The sequence below is a fragment of the Suillus clintonianus genome (genome assembly GCF_016758775.1).
Source record: "Suillus clintonianus strain FC179 chromosome Unknown DEU56scaffold_99, whole genome shotgun sequence".
Lineage (NCBI taxonomy): Eukaryota > Fungi > Basidiomycota > Agaricomycetes > Boletales > Suillaceae > Suillus > Suillus clintonianus.
In genome coordinates, this window is record NW_024539323.1 from 98,426 (window position 1) to 119,065 (window position 20,640).

The 20,640-nt window shown below is 50.8% G+C and overlaps 7 protein-coding genes across 7 annotated transcripts; 2 read left to right on the plus strand and 5 right to left on the minus strand.

The window, feature by feature from the left end:
- Positions 1–88: 88 nt before the first annotated feature.
- On the minus strand, positions 89–679 carry DEU56DRAFT_917111 (uncharacterized protein; the record flags this gene model as incomplete). Its single annotated transcript, XM_041357949.1, has 1 exon — positions 89–679. The coding sequence occupies one exon, from the start codon at positions 677–679 to the stop codon at positions 89–91; it is 591 nt and encodes a 196-aa protein (XP_041203989.1).
- A 224-nt stretch (positions 680–903) lies between these two features.
- On the plus strand, positions 904–1,218 carry DEU56DRAFT_917112 (uncharacterized protein; the record flags this gene model as incomplete). Its single annotated transcript, XM_041357950.1, has 1 exon — positions 904–1,218. One exon carries the CDS (start codon positions 904–906, stop codon positions 1,216–1,218), a length of 315 nt encoding a protein of 104 aa, XP_041203990.1.
- A 186-nt stretch (positions 1,219–1,404) lies between these two features.
- DEU56DRAFT_917113 (uncharacterized protein) lies at positions 1,405–3,707 on the plus strand (the record flags this gene model as incomplete). Its single annotated transcript, XM_041357951.1, has 9 exons — positions 1,405–1,714; positions 1,787–1,849; positions 1,894–2,321; positions 2,369–2,819; positions 2,873–2,910; positions 2,969–3,145; positions 3,192–3,335; positions 3,398–3,579; positions 3,635–3,707. 9 exons carry the CDS (start codon positions 1,405–1,407, stop codon positions 3,705–3,707), a joined length of 1,866 nt encoding a protein of 621 aa, XP_041203991.1.
- A 4,013-nt stretch (positions 3,708–7,720) lies between these two features.
- DEU56DRAFT_963881 (glycoside hydrolase family 30 protein) lies at positions 7,721–10,093 on the minus strand (the record flags this gene model as incomplete). The annotated part of the gene is made up of 15 exons (XM_041359397.1): positions 7,721–7,908; positions 7,961–8,030; positions 8,082–8,426; positions 8,483–8,499; positions 8,555–8,614; positions 8,668–8,766; positions 8,817–8,990; positions 9,040–9,113; positions 9,168–9,234; positions 9,293–9,435; positions 9,492–9,566; positions 9,617–9,659; positions 9,709–9,752; positions 9,804–9,960; positions 10,019–10,093. The coding sequence occupies 15 exons, from the start codon at positions 10,091–10,093 to the stop codon at positions 7,852–7,854; spliced, it is 1,500 nt and encodes a 499-aa protein (XP_041203992.1). The 3' UTR covers positions 7,721–7,851.
- A 1,063-nt stretch (positions 10,094–11,156) lies between these two features.
- On the minus strand, positions 11,157–13,901 carry DEU56DRAFT_827853 (adaptin N terminal region-domain-containing protein). The gene is made up of 9 exons (XM_041354407.1): positions 13,760–13,901; positions 13,321–13,709; positions 12,984–13,268; positions 12,636–12,928; positions 12,421–12,586; positions 12,177–12,368; positions 11,942–12,118; positions 11,712–11,890; positions 11,157–11,648 (listed from the first exon to the last, which is right to left on the minus strand). Exons 1-9 carry the CDS (start codon positions 13,881–13,883, stop codon positions 11,282–11,284), a joined length of 2,172 nt encoding a protein of 723 aa, XP_041203993.1. The 5' UTR covers positions 13,884–13,901; the 3' UTR covers positions 11,157–11,281.
- A 2,840-nt stretch (positions 13,902–16,741) lies between these two features.
- Positions 16,742–18,058, minus strand: DEU56DRAFT_705388 (uncharacterized protein; the record flags this gene model as incomplete). Its single annotated transcript, XM_041347395.1, has 1 exon — positions 16,742–18,058. A coding segment is annotated over one exon (1,317 nt), but the record flags the coding sequence as incomplete, so codon positions are not given.
- A 1,099-nt stretch (positions 18,059–19,157) lies between these two features.
- Positions 19,158–20,174, minus strand: DEU56DRAFT_719451 (uncharacterized protein; the record flags this gene model as incomplete). The annotated part of the gene is made up of 1 exon (XM_041347660.1): positions 19,158–20,174. A coding segment is annotated over one exon (1,017 nt), but the record flags the coding sequence as incomplete, so codon positions are not given.
- Positions 20,175–20,640: the final 466 nt, after the last annotated feature.

A 20,640-nucleotide genomic window follows, 5' to 3' on the forward strand; every position in this document is an offset into this window, starting at 1 on the left:
CACACACTCCTTGGCTGTACAAAAGGAGAGAGACAATGCTTAATCTGCGAAGAAATCAAGCACTTGTGACGGTAACATGCCAGCTGACTCAAGCCGTACTAATGTCGAGCTCCAGGAACTCATCTATGGCGGCCATACTTAATGACGAGCACAGGAGAAAGCTGCCGAGCTCCCAGTCCTGACGGGACGCGAATGGATAGTAAAGGTTGTCCTTGCGATATGCTGAATAGGGATCCATATTAAACCTGTCCCAAAAGGTCTGGCCGCGCCGATACACTTTCGCAGCGTTCCTGAAGCGCTCGACGTAAGGCTTCTCCGAAGCTTGGCTGCCCAAAGGCTCTTCAACCGACCCTGGCAGGTCACTCTCCAAGCCCACCACGCCTCCCTCGTCACCGTAGAAATAGCCCGAGTCATTCAAATCCTGAACATGCACCATTTCCTCACTATCAACTTGAACTTGAAAAGGGCTTGGTGTTCTGGAATGACGAGGGTTGGATGACGACTCAGATGGGCCGAGAGTTGCGTGCTGGTCCGCGAACTGTGAGTCTTGCAAGATTTGCGCTGCATCCTCAAGCTGATCAACCCATCGTAGACAGGATGTAAGGGGCTGGCTCAGGTGTCGTGAAACAGCCCAAGCGCTCTGAAACTCTTTCAAACAGTTAGGGCAATTAGTTGTCATTGAGATTGAGCAGGGAGTCGGGACGGAGGTACTAGTGCTGGACTTTGCTACTGTAGTACTAGTACGTAACTCGTGAACGTGTCGGTACGATTCGGATTCGGTAGTACTACCACTTAGTAATTAAGCACCATGCTGGTACCTACCCATGGATGCTGTAACTATTATTTAACCTGATTTTGAAGGTTCATCTTCTCCATCACTCGCCTACTAGTCGTGTGCTTACCATGGGCCGACAGAGGGGGCAACAAGTCGGAGTCCCGTCGCTTCAAGTCGTTGAATCAGACATCGACAATGAACCAGTGACGTCGGTCCAACCTCCCCGTCGTCGTTCCAACCGACCTGGTGCTGGTGCTGGAGGAAGGAATTCTCAGCTAGAGAAGATAGGAAATGCTCTTCAGACTCCGGCCAGAGCACCTGGAAAATCAAAGGTTCAGAACGTCGTTGTCCCGTTTGATGAACCTGAAAATGCGATGGCTCCGGTGGCAAAGAAGAAGAGGGAGGAAAAGCTCCTCGGCAGCTTGAGACTCGGAGAAACTTAAGTGCAATAGTAAGTACCTGCTTGGTTGATGTTCATCCTGAAACTGCATCATCACGGCGGTACTAATGTTTGGTATTTAGCAGGAGGCATCCGAGTCAAACCCTAGTGCTGCAGGTCCCACACCTGCTCTACCACGTCGCGGATACGGGAAGGTTTGGTTTGCAGGGTCATCCAGTTCCCTCAACATATGTTGGTTCCAAAACCACTCCAGTCCCACCAAACAGATCCTCAGCCTGATTTAACGATATCTCCTGCCCGGCCCTATGTCAATGATCATGGTACCTCTCAAGGTGCTTCTCGCAGCGTCTCTCGTGGTATTTCTCGTGGTGCTTCTCGTCGTGGTGCTTCTCGTCGTGGTGCTTCTCGGTGTGGTGCTTCTCGCGGTGCTTCTCGAAGTGTCTCTCACGCGCCCTCTTATGGCGCTCCTCATGACCATCAGGCTGATGAAAGTAGAATTCCAGCTGTCCAGCATCCTGCTGGTGCTCGTATTGTTTCTCGTAGTGTTTTCTCATTCTGTCGTCAACCAACGCTCGGGCTCATCTATTCCTATTCTCAACACTGCTGTTCAGCGGGAGCCATCAGCGACCATGACACCCCACCATTACCGTTGCTCGCACTCCCTCCTGCTTTCGGTTCCTTCGTCAGTCAAAATATGTCCATCGTTGAAACTGAGAAGGTCATGAAGAGGCGGACATTGAAGAGGATGAAGATGACATTGAAGAGAATGAAGATGACATTGAGGAGGGCAGAGATTTTGCAGAAGATGATGGCGTTGATAACGAGCTTGAGGGTGGAGATTTTGTGCAAGACGATGATTTGGATGAGATTATGGAGCACGAGGAGGATTTTTACGGGAGTGACACCGTCATGCACCCCCCACATCACGGTGATCAAACCTATCGTGGCAGCACGCAAGCAAGACACCCTACGCAAGCACCTGATCATAGCGTGTGTTCACAGGATGAGGATGAGGATGGCGCGGGAGTGGCTGGCATGGACCGTCATGATCGGAATAACCACACCACTAGCAGGACGGCGCCAAAGCGATCCGGTCTACAGAGTACTAACAAACAAGTTCCGAGTCTTTTGAACGCTCCCGTAGTCGTAAGTACTCACCCATACTATCGCCATGTATTGACACTGTTTTTCAGCCAAATATCGATTATGATATCCTCCAGGCTCACCACACGAAAAATCGTCGACCACGTTCTCCGTCCCCTACGTATTTGAGCAGTGCACGGAACCACCACCCGAAGACCAAGCGTGCTCGCACAAGAAACTCCCAGTCAAGCGATGACCGTGACTCTGACCAGCAGGACAACTTGGAGGATCTCAATGAGGTCGATATCGATAGTGGGAGGCGCCACCGCACCAAGAACGCGAAGGGTGCTGCTACCAATCGTGATGCAACTAATGTTGGGTTCTACCCATCACTCTGGCAAAAACTCCTTGACCGCGCGAAGGCTAATTTCAGGCTCTATATTGCTACTTCAGTCCCATTCCCCGACAAAGAGGAATCCATCGGTGGTACCGGAGTCTGTGGTGAAGTGATCGCGGAAGCGATCGTACAGTGGCAAGAACAGAAACGCAAACTCGAGAAAGGTATTTTCTTTTCTCTAATTACAGTGTTACCGCCCACTGACACACATACAAAGGCTACTACCCTGAGTTCAAAACGGGGATGGCTACCGTGGTGAGTGCTCCGATTTTTACCAAGATATATTTCCATTAACTAAGTCACACGGATCTAGGTCTTTAACGATGCCGCGACATTCCGCAGCAAGATCAAACAGATTGTACTTACTGTCGTTCCGATGGTATATGAACTCGCCCTCGGCATCAACGGGAATACAACTGATAGCGTCAAACTCAAGGCAACCGCTTTGCTGAAGAAAGCAATATATTTGCGTGGCGAGCCTGATTCTGAGGTACGTTGTTCGTCGTCCTTGATATTCGATTCTAAACATCTAGTAGGGTCGTGCATCTAACTTTGCAAACGACGCAGTTCGCATCGTTTGCCATAAGTCATTTTATGACAATGGATCCAAATCGCTAAAGCATTTCGCCGAGTTTCAGAAGACCATCCCGCCCGCAGCGCTCTTCCTCGTTGGGACTATTGTGAGTGCGCCTGTAGTATGCTTAAACTTGAAGTGCATTCACTGATTCTGAGTTTATCCTAGATTCGCAATGTCATCTGCATCTACAGTAAATATGGCCAGGTGAATCGCACCAAGCAGACGCCTATCGAGGATTCGGAGAATGCATACGATCGCATTTCTACGCTGTTCAACTGCACGAACAAAGACGCGTATCACGGGCCGAAACTTCGTCAAATGCTCAAAGCTTGGGCATTGGAAGGCATGTAAGTTTCGGCATGATTTTTCATGGCAGTAGCAGTATATTGACCATCGAGTTAGGAATGTACATGGCGCCGGCCTTGGTGATCACGAAGGTGACGACAGCTCAGAGTGGGATGTTGATCTCGCGTAGTTTTACATACTACTACTTACTAGTCCTATCATTTTATTTTGAATTGAATTATCATTGGCTTCGTATTAATGCGCTGCTAGCATGCAAGAACAAAAACTATACTAGCAGTACTGGTAGTGTAATAAGAGTGCTATGGAACACCATACACCACTGTATGACACTGCATAGCAGGTTTGTGCTATACAGCGTCATACAGCGCTACAGTGTTGTGCAGGATTGTGCAGCGCTGTGCCAGCTGTACCCGACTGCACAGCATGACACATCCGAAGCACACACTACGGCTCGGCTGCACATGGGGGGACCTTCCTGCGAACCCTGAGTCACTGTACGGCAATATGCAGTGCCACATACCCCATTTGGGTTTTGCTGATGTATGATCTCCGGCATAAAATGGAACACCTCTGAACAGGAACTTCAGGATACGGTACGTGTTTATTTCGTCATCTGTGGGGTGGTTAAGTATCACCATGATTCATACCCACTCCTCGATGCGTGAAACAGAACCTATCAATTCAGAATAGTAAGTTCGGGTGACTCATCCCAATCGCCAGGCAGCATACGACTCAAGTGGAAGAGAAGAACGAAGCGTGTGGCAGCGAATGTTCCTTGGCCTTTTGCGTAAACTGTTGCTGTAAGCAGAAGACGACTCAGAGGGGTCCGAATGCCAATATAAAAGTCTGACCAGTAAGCAAAAAACACAGTGAGCCAGTACGAGGGAATGTTCCAGAGCCAATTAGATAACGGGCGCTAGCATATAGGCAACGCAACTCTCTGGAATGATACCATTCATCAACAACAGACATCGAGAATGCACGAGAGTGCTTCGCAGCGAACAGCCCCAGGTCTTATCTAGTTGTCGAGAACTAGCTAATCATGGACCGAGGCTCTGTAAGATGCAACCCGGTTGGACACTGACAAATGAGGCTTGGGCGCTTGTGCTGCACAGCCTATTCTGTACGTAAGCTGTGAACACGATGATACAGCATGTGAAACGTACCAGGAAGCAGTGGATTCCATTCTGACTTGATCTGAACGCCCATTTTCCCCTACTATCCACCCGTCGCTGTTGTCCTCGGTAAGTGATGAATTCGGAATATGTTGTATGAAAGCTGAGACGGTGCTGCATCCGGTAGTAGGAATTTTGGAGCATGTCTTCACCCACCACTAAAACGAAAGGTATATCAGCAATAACGCCTCGCCAGAAATTGGAAGGACACGCCGATTGGGTCCAGGGCGTCGTACACCTGCCTGACGGACAGCGGATCATTACTTTGTCAAAAAATGGCTCGCTGCGGGTATGGAACTTGGAGAGGGGGAAACAGATAGGAGAAGACTGGCGGGACAGAGACAGTGGAGTGTACAGTATAGCGCTGTCCCCAGATGGGAAGAAAGTGATTAGCGGGAGTACGAACGGTGGAGTGAGGTTGTGGGACATCGACGAAGGCAAGGTCATCGCGAAATGGACGGGACACACAGAGGTAGTGTCTTCTGTCTGTTGGAGTCGGGACGGTCAGCGAGTATTGAGCGGATCTGTTGATGGGACTGCGAGGCAGTGGGATGTGAAGAGCGGAGAAACGATCCTGGCACCCGGGCCAATCAAGACAGGGCATGCAAAAGTGTTCGCAGCCATCTATTCGCCAGACACCACCATGATTGCGACTGGTGGACATGGAGGTGATCGTACCGATAACCTCGAGTCCTCAATCAAAATCTGGGATGCTAAAACTGGCGGGCTTGTCGCAACTCTCAAAGGACACAGAGATTGGGTGCGGTGCCTGGCTTGGACCCCAGACGGTGAAACGCTCATCTCCGGGTCATGGGATTCCTCGATTCGGACATGGAATACAAAATCATGGGAGCAGATCGCAGTTCTGGATGAGCACACCGGCGTTGTTAATGGCATTGCAATATCCCCGAATGGCCGCATCCTCGCAAGCGCATCGGCCGATGAGACAGCGCGATTGTGGAACCTCGACAACAGCCAGCCTATTAATTCTCCACTCCAACATGCACATACAGTTACCTGCGTCTCATTTTCCGCGGATGGAAAGCTACTAGCAACTGGCTGTGATGATAACAATGCGTACACATGGGATGTTGCTACCATTGTGAAAGAAGCTGGTCTCGACGAACTTCTGTTGGATCCAAAGGTAAGTCGACATACCTCATTTTATTTCATTCTCACAACTGAACGCGCTCTGCCAGGCCAACAAGCCGGCACTCCGTGTATGTGACTCTTTCTTAAAAGATCTCATTGCGTTCAAACATGTACACTATAGGTTAATGCTACACGACATCCGGTCCAGCGACGTCAGCCTGCCAATCGGGTACCACAAGGTTTTTTTGATGTCCCACCTGATCATTCTCGTGTACGTTCTTAGTACTAATTATCAATTCAATGTTTTTTCCTGACTTGGTGTGCTCAGTTCTCTCCACGAAGCCACCTCCACTCCTCAGCACCTCAAGGAAGCACATTTCTTGGCCGCTTATTCCACCGCAGCAACTCCGATGCACATGATACCTCGCCGTCCTCTGTCGACTGGGCTCGACACCTTTTGAAACGGCGCGGACGAGATAGCATCGAATTCCACGGGAGCAGCCCAGCAGTTCTTGAGGTCCCGCATGCACCGGGACAACGTGTATGTTTTTTTCTCCTTCCCAGATGTTCCAGTCGACCTGACATCATGCAGAGGAATGCTTCAGCGGGAGCGAAACGGAAAACGAAACCATTACGCACTATTCTGGGCAGCTCACGGCCTCCCAAACCCAACGCCACACAATCCAGTGGTGCGACTCAGACACAGCCATCTTCGCAACCGCAGCCACCTGTTTCCAATTCGTCTACCACACCTGATATTGGTGATACCAGCGCAGCTACAACCTCGACGCACTCGCGCCCTGATGTAATGCTCAGACAGGCTGGACACTGGACTCGCCTCTGGCTTTTCATATGTTGTACGTCTCCCGAGTATATCGATGGTCATCATTAATCTACGATTTCCTCATCGTGTCTCGCGCTTATTTATCAGATTTTCTGCTTCTCGTTGATGTGCTCTGCCCGTGTTGCTCACTCTGCTATATTTCAAACTCCTTTTGTTTATACCACGATCTGATACGAGGTTTTTTTTTGTCGTTCTCTGAAGATATGGGGCTGAAATCAGGTGAAAGCCTTCTGCTGCAATATGCACGATGTTCATGGCAGCTGCACGTTTCCCCGAGGAGCAAAGTGAAAGTTCAGACTGAGCTCGATGCGGTCATCGGAAAGAACATAGGTAAGTAAATTGATTTCCTATGACAGTTCCACGCGGCGCTGGATCGACGACCAAGGTAGCCTGAGCGATAATCTAAAATTCTTTGTCTGCGGGTTTGGTCTGTGGTAAGCATGGACCTTTAACTATTCGATCTTTGAACCAATGGTCCTTCTAATGTATGCGCCGGTCAACTTGTCGCGGAAAGGTAAAGCTATTTTATACGCATGCGGTCTTACCAACTCACACTGGTTGTTGCGCTCTTAAATGCCTCCCTTATTCTGCGGGCCTTCTAGCTCACTCTGGATCTGCAAAGCCATTAAATCACATCGGGTGCAATGCCCAATGTTAGTTTGTACGCAATTGAGTTTGAGACCAGGATTCTAGACACTGAGCTCAGGCGCGTGTTGCAGAATTGTCCTGAGGCTGCACGATAAGATTTATGCCTAGAATGCGTCAGAAAGAGAATGAAGAACCAGTTTCGGAATGAATGACCACGATCCCTCCAGGACTCGTAGAATGTCGTAATTTTATCACTTCGACCAGCGAATTTGATGCTGGGGTAAGTCCTGAATCGTACAATGGCAAGGCGTACAACAGTCGCAGGTGGGACTGATGTACATCTCTCTGATCGTGAAAAGACGGACGATGCTGCACAGTGCATAAACCATCTGTAGGAGAAACAAGCAATTATTAGAACCCAATATCATAGAGCAGCTTAACCCCGGCAGGATGATGCAATTAGGATGCCAGGGCTGCATGTGAGTCTGCACAGCAACAATTCGATTGGAAAGCTGGCATAATTAGTTTTATTGATACAAATAAATCAACAAACAAAATAATACACATATAACAAACCCGGGACGTGAAAAAAATACATAGATATCAAGATACAGCTAGTTGGGAGCGTACCACCAAAGCGTGGTAACACCGACGGGAAATGTGTACGTAGCCTATCATGATGATCAGGGAACTCGTCCACAAACTTTTAGAAGGTTCACCCACCTGCATGCCCCTGAACTCGATAGTGGCCTCGACAGGCTGAGGATTCCAAGTGGTGGACGCACTGTCATCCCTGACGAAGGATTAGCATCTTTTCATGCAGTTGGAATCCAAGAATCCCTACCAGTTCAGTACCACGATGCTGTATCTGTTCCAGTCACTCGACGAAACCCTGCCCGTCTTGTAGGCGCCGACCACAAGAGCCCAGTCAAGCGAACCGCCAACGCTCACGCCAATTCGCTGGCCCCATGGACCGCCGACATCGCGAGGAAGAATTGCTTTAGAAGCTTGAGCCATAGAGTAAAATTCTTGGTTTACGCTCCAAGTTCCATCATTATTGATTTGGACTACACCACGACATCCACCACCACAGCTGTCGGTGCCTGGAAGTAATGGCTGACCACTTCCGTCGAGCGCGAGATTCCACATCAATCCAGAGGAGGAACCGTATGAGATGCTGCCGATGAAACTTGAAAGTGCCATACAAGGTCAGAGGATGATCAAGTTCACGAACTGGCTACGTACAGATTGTCCATGTACCACTGGTAACGGGATTAATTCATATCGTCTGAAGCAAATTGATTCGGAGATAAATACCTTGATATCACTCCACCAGTCAGAGCCAAGGGCCCCTGAGCACTCCGTGAAGTACACTTCCTGAATGATGACTCACTGAGGGAAGAATGGACCAAAAGCCCAAAATAAAATACCTTGTTTGGATACTGAGAAGTGAATGATGCCTGGTCACTGACGGAACCCTGATAACAATGGAAAGACACCCCGTCAAAGGCACTTTCCGCTTGTTGCATCTGCCAGCGTCTCAGCATCGCGCAGAAATAAACTCAGGGGAATTGCACACTAGTTGGACAGGATAGTTGGCAGCGTCCGCCCAGTTGTGGTCGTAACCAATAATCTTTACACCCGAAAAACCATCATTGTTCAACAGCGTGCGCAGAGCCAACCCAATCTGTGCCTCAGTTGCCACCGGCATGTTGCAACTCGGATATGTGGAGTCGCTGTATTCCGGCTCATTCTGGTGCGACGGTCATACTGGTGAACCAGTCAGTCGTGATTCGACGTACCTGGATACTGATTGCATAAATGGGAATCCCCTTGTTTGAGAATGCCTGCACGCTCTTCAAGAGGTAGTTTGCCACTACAATAATCGTCAGCCACGCGGGCCTGTAGGTCATGCGCTCAAATAGCTCACTAGTGTTAATATATTGAGTATTTAACGAGCCTCCGAGCATGGTCCCCCCGCTCTTCATCCAACCGGGCTAGTTGAAAATATTGAGTGATTGATGGCATCATGGGTACACCAAATAATCTGCATACCGGTGACCAAGGCACGATATGGAATCTGGCCATATGATTGATAGATAGAATGTCTTGAAGAACCGAGAAAACGTCAGAGGGCGCGGCATTAATGTTAAAGTCATTCAGTGAAGTGTCTCCACTGATATCGTCATAGCTGTAGGCTATGACCACGTATGTCAGTTCTTTCATCAACTGTGGAGCAGATGAGATCACCCACTATTTGCAGAAAAATCTGAGGCTCCGAGTGGGACACGGATATAGGAGAACCCGGCTGAGTTAGCAGCATCCGTGGCTGATGACGATGGGGTCAGTACGTCGCCGATCTGGAGCCAAGCAACGCACCATTAAATAAATAATCCATGAGCTGCCAATAACTTCCAGGGTTCTGTGCCTATTTAATACCATCAGCGGACCACACACAGCAAGTGAAATACATGGCATGCCTTCAAGTTGCTCAACAACTCAGCCGAAGAATCGGCTGGAACAATTTCGTTAAACACTTGGTCCAGAGACACGATTACAAGCTTACTCAGTGATGCTCCGAAACCATACACGGTTTGATATACTGAGGAATCATCGATGACGATGTCCGCGCTCCCAATGGCGCCAGGAGTAACGAAGTTAATAGGGTCCGGCGTGGGTTGGAAATAAGTGAACAGCATGTTCCTATTCCATGTTGTTTGCCACTGTGAACACGAATGTGAATCAACCATTACACAACAATGCAAGGATGCGTCGGCTTACTATATCCCATATCTGCTGCGACGCAACTGCCTGCAGTAGCACGAAGGAGCCCAAGATTTGGAGGAACCTCAGCATCGCGACCGAGCAAGAAGTCTTTCGCGTTTGGCGTTTGAGTCTGGGCCTGTAAGGGAGGACAGATAACCATACAGGCAGGCCTTTTATGCCAATCTAGACTGTGAGAGATGAGATAGATCATCTTCGCAAAGCTGCGCGGGCAGGCTCGTTTGGTTCCTCAAGCCAGCGCGCAAAAAATGCGCTAGGAGGATACAGAGCAACCTATATCAAATCTGAGAGAAATTCCAATAAACACGCACCTGCCTGCGGCATCTGATGCCACACGTCCATAAACATAGCTTTCTATGCCAAAGGCATGCAGCAGCTAAGCTTGGCGATCGACATTGCCACTCCGAGAAATGTCACAGGCAGGGTCGTGAAGACAACACACTCATCCAGAAGCAGAAAGGGTAAGCTGGAATGTATTGGGGACAAAAAGTAATCGAGAAAGTGGAAAAAAAGATGCGGAAGGGACTCGATGACCTGCGCGGTCGGAAGAACTCGATGCAAGAGAAGTTGACGAACGATAGAATGGGCGACTCAGTTCATCAAGCGCTCACGACCTGGAGTCATGATCCGCCCGATTATTACGCTACGACACATGGGACAAGCTGTTGGGCAGTCAGCGCTTCAGGACCGTATGCAACACGTACTCCATCTCCGTAGCGGTCGCTGTTCATTTGTCCACGATCATCCACCACGTGCGAAATGAAGAGATATTGTCACGGCAGAAGGCGACACGAGGCACTTGGCAGTGGACCTTTACAGCTGACATACACTATGAGCCTAGATCGGCACATCGCCGTTTTGACAGGACAGGGACAGAATCGTTCATTGAAGCTTGACATTACCCATCTGGATTCTGATGATCGATTGGTCTCGGAACTGATACGGACCATATACACCTTTGTGTGTATACGTCCGCCGATGTAAGGTGATCAATATGCGGACCATACGCACGCAGTGGGTCAGGATCACAAGGATCACAATCGTAAAGTGAAGATGGCGTGAGAAACTTCCAACTCGGAATCAGCCGGTCCATAGGCTCCGTGCTTGTTTGTCTGCTACGGACGCCTCGCGATAATTATATGAATAGCCCATGCATTCCTCAAACAGAAAATATCGATCATACATGCATGTGTACCATACGTGTAAGCCTGCTAACGGCACCGAGCAAATATGTACATGTGCATGGTGATGCCAAGTACGTTAGAATAACCCTAACAAGTCCTCCTGGGGCTGCGCATTCTGGGCCGGCTGGGAGGGTAGCACTGGCGACCCTCCAAATCCCTCGAAAGGCGAGGACAGGGATGTCATTGTCGGCGATAGCGCCGCTGACGGTGATCCTGCACCACCCAAAGTTTCCATACCGCCGAAGATCGACACGAGGTCGTCTAGTGGATTTGCGGAAGTGCCTGAAAGGAAATTTGCTGCAGCGGGTGTCGAAGGAAGGATCTGTGTGGCAGCGAGTCCAGAAGGCTGCCCGTCCTGCGCGGAGTCGTCACCAAAGTCGAGAAGATTCTCTGCTTGTTGGCCAGCAACAACCGTCTGGAAGGCTTTCTGAGCATCCGAGATTCTATAATTACACGATGGGTGTCGTCAGCTCAGTAGATACAGATAAAACTAGTTGGGGACTCACTCTGATCCTTTGCGTTGCACTGAGTCAGCACCAACCCGGCCATGGCCAATAAAGGTTTGGGCGGGTTTGTGGTAAACACTCGCTAATGACGATATCTCGCCGAGAAGCTCTTCGAGCAACGCAGGTGAAACCGTTGTTCTCGGGATAGATATCGGCGGCCGATGGGCAAGGACAACAGCCTAGGTTAGGTTGATTAGCACCATCGACCAAGGCTCAGAGGGTGCTCATACCTTCGCTGCACCAGGGTCTGTTGACAAGAGTCTCCAGTATATGTAAGCACGGTCCCGTACATCTGGTGAATCGCAATCCTTCGTTGCTGTATTCAGCACACGCTGGACGACACCTTGGGAGGAGTCAGGCTTCTTCAAGAACAGCTTAACCACTGCAGTTAACGTTTGAAGCTGAACCTGTTACGGAGGGTCAGGACTTGTGGGACAAGCACAAGTTAAGGTTGAAACAAAATACCTGGTACGACTCCTCGGTGAAAGAGTCCACGAATATACCCAACAGTTCATCCGCGTTGTCGATCTTGTCGGCGTACTCGCCAATTATCCAAATCAGGGACGCTTTCGCTTCTGGTTCGTCCAGCTCTTCCAAATTGGCGCATAGTGTAGGGATTACACCTTCGTATGTAGAGGGGTACTTTCTGAAGATGTCCTAAAATGCATATCATTAAGAAGGTTCTAAGAAGCTAGGTGTCACTACGCACCTTCATGACGACCACGCCTTCTTGGACCACATAGCTGACGCGTGTGTTGATGAGCTCTAACAGTACGTTCACGCAACGTTCCGCTGCGCTCTCAATCGAAATCGCTGTCTGACCGATGGCTTTGATGCTCTTCCGAACAAAATCGACGTCGACCTCTGACGAGTATCTGCCCGGAATGGTCAACAACGCATACTACAGAAATCGGTATGGATCACTCTTTGAGCTCGCTCAGCAAAGCGTCCACGTTGCTATCACTGGCCAATCGGACCATGATATCAAGCTTCTCGATCTTGACATACAATGGGTCATTGTATTTGCAGAAGAATACCCTCATCTCGTTCGAAAGGAGGTCGGAGCGTTTTTGAAGGAGAAGGTTGATATTCCGCAGTGCGACCCATTGTACCTCGGGCGGGGACGATAGCAGGGTGACTAGTGGTGGTGCCATCTTGCGGATAAGCTGCTTAACGAGCTCATCTCGTCGAACATTGCGTATGTGGATCATGATGACCTTGAGATATGAAGGTCAAGTCATGAACAGGGACCGAATGGGCAACAACGCGTACCTTCATTGCGGCAAGAACAACGCTGCCGTTCACGTGCTGGAATTGAGGAACGACGCGCTCGCAGATGTGCTCACTCTCTTTGTCGTCTTGTGCGTCATACCGTGCCAGAGCATTCAAAATTGCGACTCGACCCCATTCTGAACACTCATTGAGAGCGATGAGCAGTTTGTTCAATATGGCAGATGTGATGGAGAATAGAGCGGGGTCGGAAGTAGAGTCAGCTGGTTGGTTGGAGGTTGCCGCGATGTGTATGTCTGTGAGCGCAGCAACTGTATTGGCCACGACCTGAACGCAGATATCAAGCCTGCTCGGTGAGAAAGAAAGGGCGTGGGCTTACCATAGGATTGCTATCTGAGATCATGTCGTGGAGCTGATCCAAGAAACCATTCTCGATGACAAGCTCGGGTTTCAGGTCATACAGCTTTGCAACGCAGAGCGCAGCCGTCTTTCGGACATACGGGTTGTCATCTCGCAACGCCCGTTGAAGAGGGTCACACAGATAGTCTATAATCTTCTCTGCACGCAGACATCCCATGGTTCGAATCGCCAGTGCGCGTACGAGAGGGTTAGGATCTTCGGAGTCCTTGACGAAGGTGTTAACGGCCAAGATGACGAGTTCTGGCTGTGTCTTTGCATAGTTCATGAGATAGAGATATACGAGCTTCTTCTGTTCGAGGTCCTCTGTCTGCATATTCTTGAGGACATCGGGGAACAGGCCGCTGACATCTAGGGATGTGTTAAGCGCGGAGGGAAGATCGAACAATGAAGTATAGCACCTTTACCGACGGTCATGGATGCTATGACCCGCTTGATTGCATCTTTTCGTTTATCGCGGTACTCGCTGTTGAGATCCACGCTGAGCTCATAGTTTTCGCCTTTCCGTGGTGCTCGTATGCTCATTGGCAAAGGGTAGGGATTATCCCATTACATAAGCATACCGGTCTCTCCAAGTTTAAGCTTTACGCCGAGTTTGGTGCACACTGTGCACCGTGAACACCATGATTCAATTAGCCAAATTGTAGCAAGTTGCTTCAATGTCATTGTGGTGTTTGAAATTTGGAGGTCGCGCACAGTTGATGAAAGAATTAAGCCTTACTGCTAAGTACTACATGCGGACTCGTCCTAGCATGCATATGCTTCTTTCGAGTTGGACAGGATGATAAAAACAAGCTAACACGTTCATGCGGGCCACCCGATGACCTGGAGACAATGGACTAGCTGGAATCGGAGAGACAAAGAAAAACTGCGTTTCGGTGAATGTCGTCACAGGCTCGAGCAGCGTGAAGGAACCAAAGATTTCAACGTGCGATAACAAGACAATGTTAACGTTATTGAAACCAGAAGAGCCGATTGTCTTATGTTTTTCTAGTCTGGCTAGGGGGAATACTAAGACAGCATGATATATTGCATAAAGTCCACAGCTTCAGATTCGTAACTGAGATCACGAGCCTAGAGCTTGGAGGACATGTTCCTGTATGCGTATGCGCAGATCAGGTTTTAAGTGGCGAAAATAATTAGAAACATACATACGTTTGCAAGTTTCTCCCATTCGGATAAAATTGTGAGACAAGACCGCAGATCCTGTAAACACCACTGCCTTTCGAGCCAGGAGAGGAGATGGTGGTCCCAAAAAAACTTAAATGTACAAGTGAGCCTATCGTCCCATGGATGTTGAACTCGCGAAAGATGGACAACCCAGTTTTGACACGCATACTTGAGAGCATCAGAGGCTGATTGACTTTTTTCGTGGGCTTTGGTTGCGAAACTCGAAAAGGCCTTCACGGCATGGACGACCCCCATGTCTGGTGGAAGACGACCATTTGGTAATGTAGAGGTGGATTGGTCCTGGTCCCTTAACGCCAAAAATACCGGGAGCATCAGAAAATCAGACAAGGTCTTGAAGTGCTGGACTGCTTGAAAAGCTGGATGTAAAAGCAGTTCTGGGACAATGGTGCACTTGTTAATTGCTTCCCATGAGCTTGAGAATTCTTCCATCGTGACCCAGACAGTGGTCAACCGCCATGCTCGACCGCATGGCGTCTGCAGCCAGTCTCGCCCGTTCTGTGTCTGCAACCAGTCTCTCCCGCTTTGAGTCTGCAGCCAGTCTCTCCCGTTCTGAGTCTGCAGCCAGTCTCTCCCACCCTGGGTCTGTAGCCAGTCATGCCCGCCCTGGGTCTGCAGCCAATATTCCCCAGCCGCGGTCTCCATGAGCCAGTATTCCCCAGATGGAGTCTGCAACCAGTCTCGCCCGCCCTGAGTCCGCAGCCACTCTTGCCCACCCTGGCTCTGCAGCCAGTATTCCCCATCCGGAGTCTCGGTGAACCACTCTTCCCCAGCCGGGGTCTGTAACCACTCTCGCCCACCCTGGGTCTGCAACCAATCTTGTCCGCCCTTGGTCTGCAGCCAGTCTTCCCCAGCTGGGGTCTGCAACCATTCTCGCCCGCCATGTGTCCGTAGCCAATCTCTCCCAACAGGGATCTCGAGCCATTGTTGCGCATTCAGGATCTGGAGCCGGTCCTGCCACAGGATCTCCAGCTGATCTCCAGCGCTGAAAGATAGTGAGAAGGATGGCGGAGAGGATGGCTGGGAGTGTGGCGGTGAGTAGGGCGGTGAGCGTGGCGGGGAGGATGGCTGGGTCTGCAGCCAGGCTTGCCCATACGGAGTTTCTAGCCAGTCTTGCCCATACGGAGTTTCTAGCCAGTCTTGCCCGACCCGAGTCTCTAGCCAGTCTTTCCCACTCCAGGTCTCCAACCAGTCTTGCCATCTCCAGGCTCGCCTGCCCTGAGTCTGTAACCACGCGTGCCCGTCTCGGGTCTGCAGCCAGTCCCACCCGTCCTGGGTCTGTAGCCATGCTTTCCCATTCCGAGTCTGCAACCATGCTTGCCCGTCCCGGGTCTGCAGCCAGATTCGCCCACCCCCGGGTCTGCAGCCAGGCTCGCTCGCCCGGGGTCTGCAGCTGGCTTTCCGCAACCAAGATATGCAACTGTTCTTGCCTGTTGCGGAACTCCAGCCAGGATTTCCCGGAGGGGGTCCCCAGCCAGTCTTTCCCGCCAATGGATTCCAGCCAGTCTTGCCCACCAATTGTCCAGAGCCACTCTCGTCCCCCCCCATACCAGATCTGGAGCCACTCTCGCCCACCAAAGGTCTGGAGCCACTCTCGCCCCGCCCTGTGTTTGCAGCCAATATGACCCGTCGCCTCCCCCGCACCGTGTATGGAGCCAGTCTCGTCCGCCTTGGGTCTCCAGCCAATCTCGTCCGTCTTGGGTCTCCAGCCAATCTCGCCCCCTCTGAGTTTTAAGCCACTCCCAAATCCCCGGTGTTTTCAGCCACTCTTGGCCGCCCTCGGTCTGCAACCACTCTCGCACGACGCCCGGGGCCTGCAACCATTCTTGCCCCCCCTGAGTTTTAAGCCACTCCCAACTCCCCGGGGTTTTCAGCCACTCTTGGCCGCCCTCGGTCTGCAACCACTCTCGCACGCCCGGGGTCTGCAGCCATTCTTGCCCCATCCGGGCCCGCAGCCACTTTCTCCCGCCCTGGGTCTGCAGCCAGGAACACCCATCAAGGGTCTCTAGCCAATATTGTAAATCTGAATTGCGATATCCCCTAAGCCATAACAGACTCATAAGAACTTGCAGTGGCTGCGGTGACTGAACCATGAATGCCAATGTGTGTGATAAGATCTGAGGGTCATGAGGTTGCATTGCTTGATTGTATCTCTTCAAATCTGAGAGTGCATCCAAGAGAGCCGTGCTTTCTGGGATCTCTTCGGTCATCAAGCGTAATGTGGAATAAGCGAGTATGGAGTGAGGTGCATGTTGTACTTGAGGAAGGACGCTGCAGTTTGAGGGGTCTGAAACATAATCGCGAACGGAGGGGTGATAGATATTCACGGGGAGACTGTGGTCGGTAGGAATGTCCATGACAGACCGTAGCTGCAGAAGTACTGCTTCGGCATCTCTGCCTTGACTTGGCCCAAGAAGTTCCGAGATTTGTGAGATCGGGAGAGGGTCTGCAAGGGCAGCGACGATGGACAAGTGTAGGTATGCACGACCGGGGTCTGCGCACGTGGTGAGGATGCAGTCGTATAACTTGTACACCTCCGTTCCCGGGGACAGTTTGTTCGTTAACTTCAGCATGAGCCGGAGTTGGTCGCGGGGATCACTGTCTGGATCACCAATAAAGTTCATCATCGTAGATGCCACGATAAAACGTCTCCCCGCTCGATTTGCCAGCCGCGCAAGTTCATCCCTCGAAGGCCGTGGGAATCTGGGATGGCGACCTTCTAGGTCTCTGAAGGAATGTTGCAAGAAAGTATAAATGTCGTTGTCAACATCTGCACCGTCTAATGAGATGGTGGTAGCAACACCCTCCCCAGAAGTCTTCACTGGTATCTCGCACACTAGTGAGCGCATCTCTTCTTTCTGGGTGGCTTTACGGATATGGTCTTCCGATCGACTTGTGAGCAGAATGTGGGTCACAGGCAAATCAGGTTCACGAAGAGCATGACCAAGTAGGGAGATGAGATCAGTGAGCTCGGTTTTGGATATGCATTCATCAAGGGCGTCGACAACAAACACCAAAGGCGGACCCTCGCATAGTCTGAATCGAAGCCTGCGGAGAGGTCGGAGAAAGAGTTCTTCCATCTGGTCGACAACAGCCTTGTCGGGGTCTAGAAGGGCAGGATTTTCTCTGATAGCGCTGTTCACCTCCTCCCGGACACTGGGGAAATTGCTGGCAAGCTGGTAGGCCAGCGTCGCAAAAAAATAACCAGTCGTGCAGCGCTTCGTGTGCTTACGTGAGAAAAAGAACGTTCCTGCAAGTCGCTTTTCCTTGGTCCCTTCCGCCACTTTCAGACCCCTCATCTTTTCAGCCACAGTGAACGCAACAGCAGACTTCCCGACACCTGCCGTGCCATGTAGCCAGATGAGTCGACTCTTCTCTGGGTTGTCTAATATTCCGTGGATATAGTTGAGAAGATCCACCCGGGTCCCTTCCAAACACTTCGAATGGGGTTGACGTTCACGAGAGTTGTACTCAGCACCCTTGACAGCGACTTGGTTCAGTCTCTCCCAAGTCCCTTCAGATGACGATCGGGGATCACCAGGAACTGATAATGAGGTCAGAGAGCGGAAGATGGGATAATAGAACGAGACACCAACATTGACCCCAGTGACTCATTGATACGAATTGATAAACTGCGACCCGGACTCGGGGAAGTGGCACTAGTTGGGTTCGATAGTGGTTAGAAATCATACGGGCGACGCTTATCTCGAGGGGAGACATACGAAGTTTAGGATCTTTGGAAGGCGAGGTAATGTGTGAAATGGCTCAAGTCGTGAAACGATGATTTAGTGTGAGGCTGCCCAGTGAGTATGTTCGGCGGTGATAAGCTAGGAAGAGCCTAGAGGTTTGCTGGTCCTATGGAAAGCCAGGAGATGCAATGAAATAAGGACCTGAACGATTAGTAGGAAGTTGAGAACTGGTTGCAGGCAGATGCTGCACGTGGGGATGTACCCTACACAACCAGACGGGCGCTCCGATCAGGTCCGAATTCAACCAGAAGTCGAGAGGCAAGAGCTTGGGTTCAAATAACCTTGTCTGATCGCCATTCACCACCCTCTGGCAGTCACCTGTGGGTTTTTTTTTTTTTTTTTTTTGATCCAATTTCTGTCCTTTGCAGAGTCTAACTCTATGTAGGACATTACATTCTAGTCTAGAGGCCCCCGGTGCCTCGTTCGCATCTCGAAGTACTCGAATGCCCTGACGTGAGGCGTACCTCCGTCAGTCCGCTGTTCCTGCCGGCCGTTTTAGACGAGTCCCTTCTTCTGATGAGACGACTTTGTAAGTACGTTCGTGGTGTAATGTATCTGATAATGCAAAGCTTGACGCGTACTCGGCTGCAAATTGCAGCTTGTACAGGAACGTATAGGGAGGAGTATAAATGGATGTGATGTGACGTGGCGCGGATGCTGATGAACATGAGCTGTCTGTGCCTATTCCATTGGGATTGTCCTTCGGATTGAGGTTCCATGTAAACGAGTGGTGGGGGGTGAGAGAGTAAGGGCGACTTGATTACGGAGGTTTCACGATGCGCTGGTACTGATCTGGACGAAGACTGCTATATTAATCTGATGGAGTGCTGGGCAATGGTACTTCACCGTATGTCTGTTTGAGTCTCCCTGTCGAGTTGACATAGCGTACGAGATGCGGAGTGGCTTCTGGACTGGTGAGGAGGAAAGGGAGGGAGGTGGCCTTGCGCCCCAATGCGCATATCAGATTGTGTCGTTCAGGGCGGTAACGCGTGCAGTCGATAAGGAAATGGGGGACTGTCTCTTTGATGCCTGGACAGTGCGGACAGTGCGGGGAGAGGGACTTTCCGATACGGTGTAGATGATGATTGAGCGGGGCATGTTGTGAGCGTAGGGCCATATATAAGCTCGTGAGGCGTTTGGGGAATTGCGCGGAGAGTTTGACAAATGAACGTTGGAGAAGCTTGGGGTCTATGCGGTTCATGTGTGTGTAGCGGGGTGATCTACGCCAGATTCTCTCCCAGCGAGCTTGCGTGAGTTTGCTGTGTGCGGCCTTGAGCGCTGACACGCTCAGTGGAAGAGTTCCTAGCCGCAGGTAATTGGGAAGGGACCCCACTGGGCTGTTGTTGTGTCTTCCTTCGGCCGCTCTCTTCGCCTGTGCGTCTACTTGCTCATTTCCATGTACTTCTGAATGCCCTGGCACCCAACGAACCATGACGTTGAACTCGCGGTACTCTCTAGCGATGTCTTCCATTCTGTGGCAAAAACGGTCTATTAAGTATGATCCAGGTCTAGAGTAGAAGTGTTCACCGGATTGTATGGTGGCTTGATTGTCGACTAGTATGGAGATGGGGAAGGTCAAGTCATCTTCAGTCGCCAATAGTTCCGCTGCTAATGTGAGGCCTACTGCCTCCGCCTCAAAAACGGTGTGCTCATCTTCTGAACCTAGGTAGTATCTCAGGGTGCGCAGGCGGCGTCCTGCTCGAAAGAGGATTGCCGCCGCCCCGATGTTGCCTTGATGCCCTGATCCATCGCAGTATACCTGGATGTCGTCTGAAAGGTGAGTGACCTCTTCGAGCGCTTCTTCCTTGGACGCGGCTATTCGGGTTTTGAACGAGTTGGAGCTGGATGGGGATCGGCGGACTGGATCGAGGGTCTCGATATCGTGTGGCACGATCGCGAATTGACGCGTGAGGCGGTGGAATGAGGAGCGATGGGAGCTGACATAGCGGTTTGCCGCACGACGGATAGGGCTGTATAAGGGGTGGGTGGCTGGGCGTGTAACGATGCGGACTGTGGCCCTGTAGCAGATATTCTGAAGGAGGAGGGGAATGGGTAGGAGGTTGGCATGTGCCTCCAATAGATCAGTAGCCGTGGTTCTCATTGCTCCAGTGATTGCAGTCGCTGCCAAGCGTTGTACTGAGGTGAGACGTCTTGCTACTCCGATGGACCCGCGCTGAAGCGTGTCTGAGTGGTTGCGGAACGAGGGGGTGAACCATAAATCTGCTGCATATAGCATCTTCGGGATGGCTACTGCCTGGTATAACCTGCGCATCAGCCGTAATGGGAGACCTTTGGTAGAGGAAGATAGTCTACGCAGCTGGCAGACATATGCCGTTCCCTTCGCC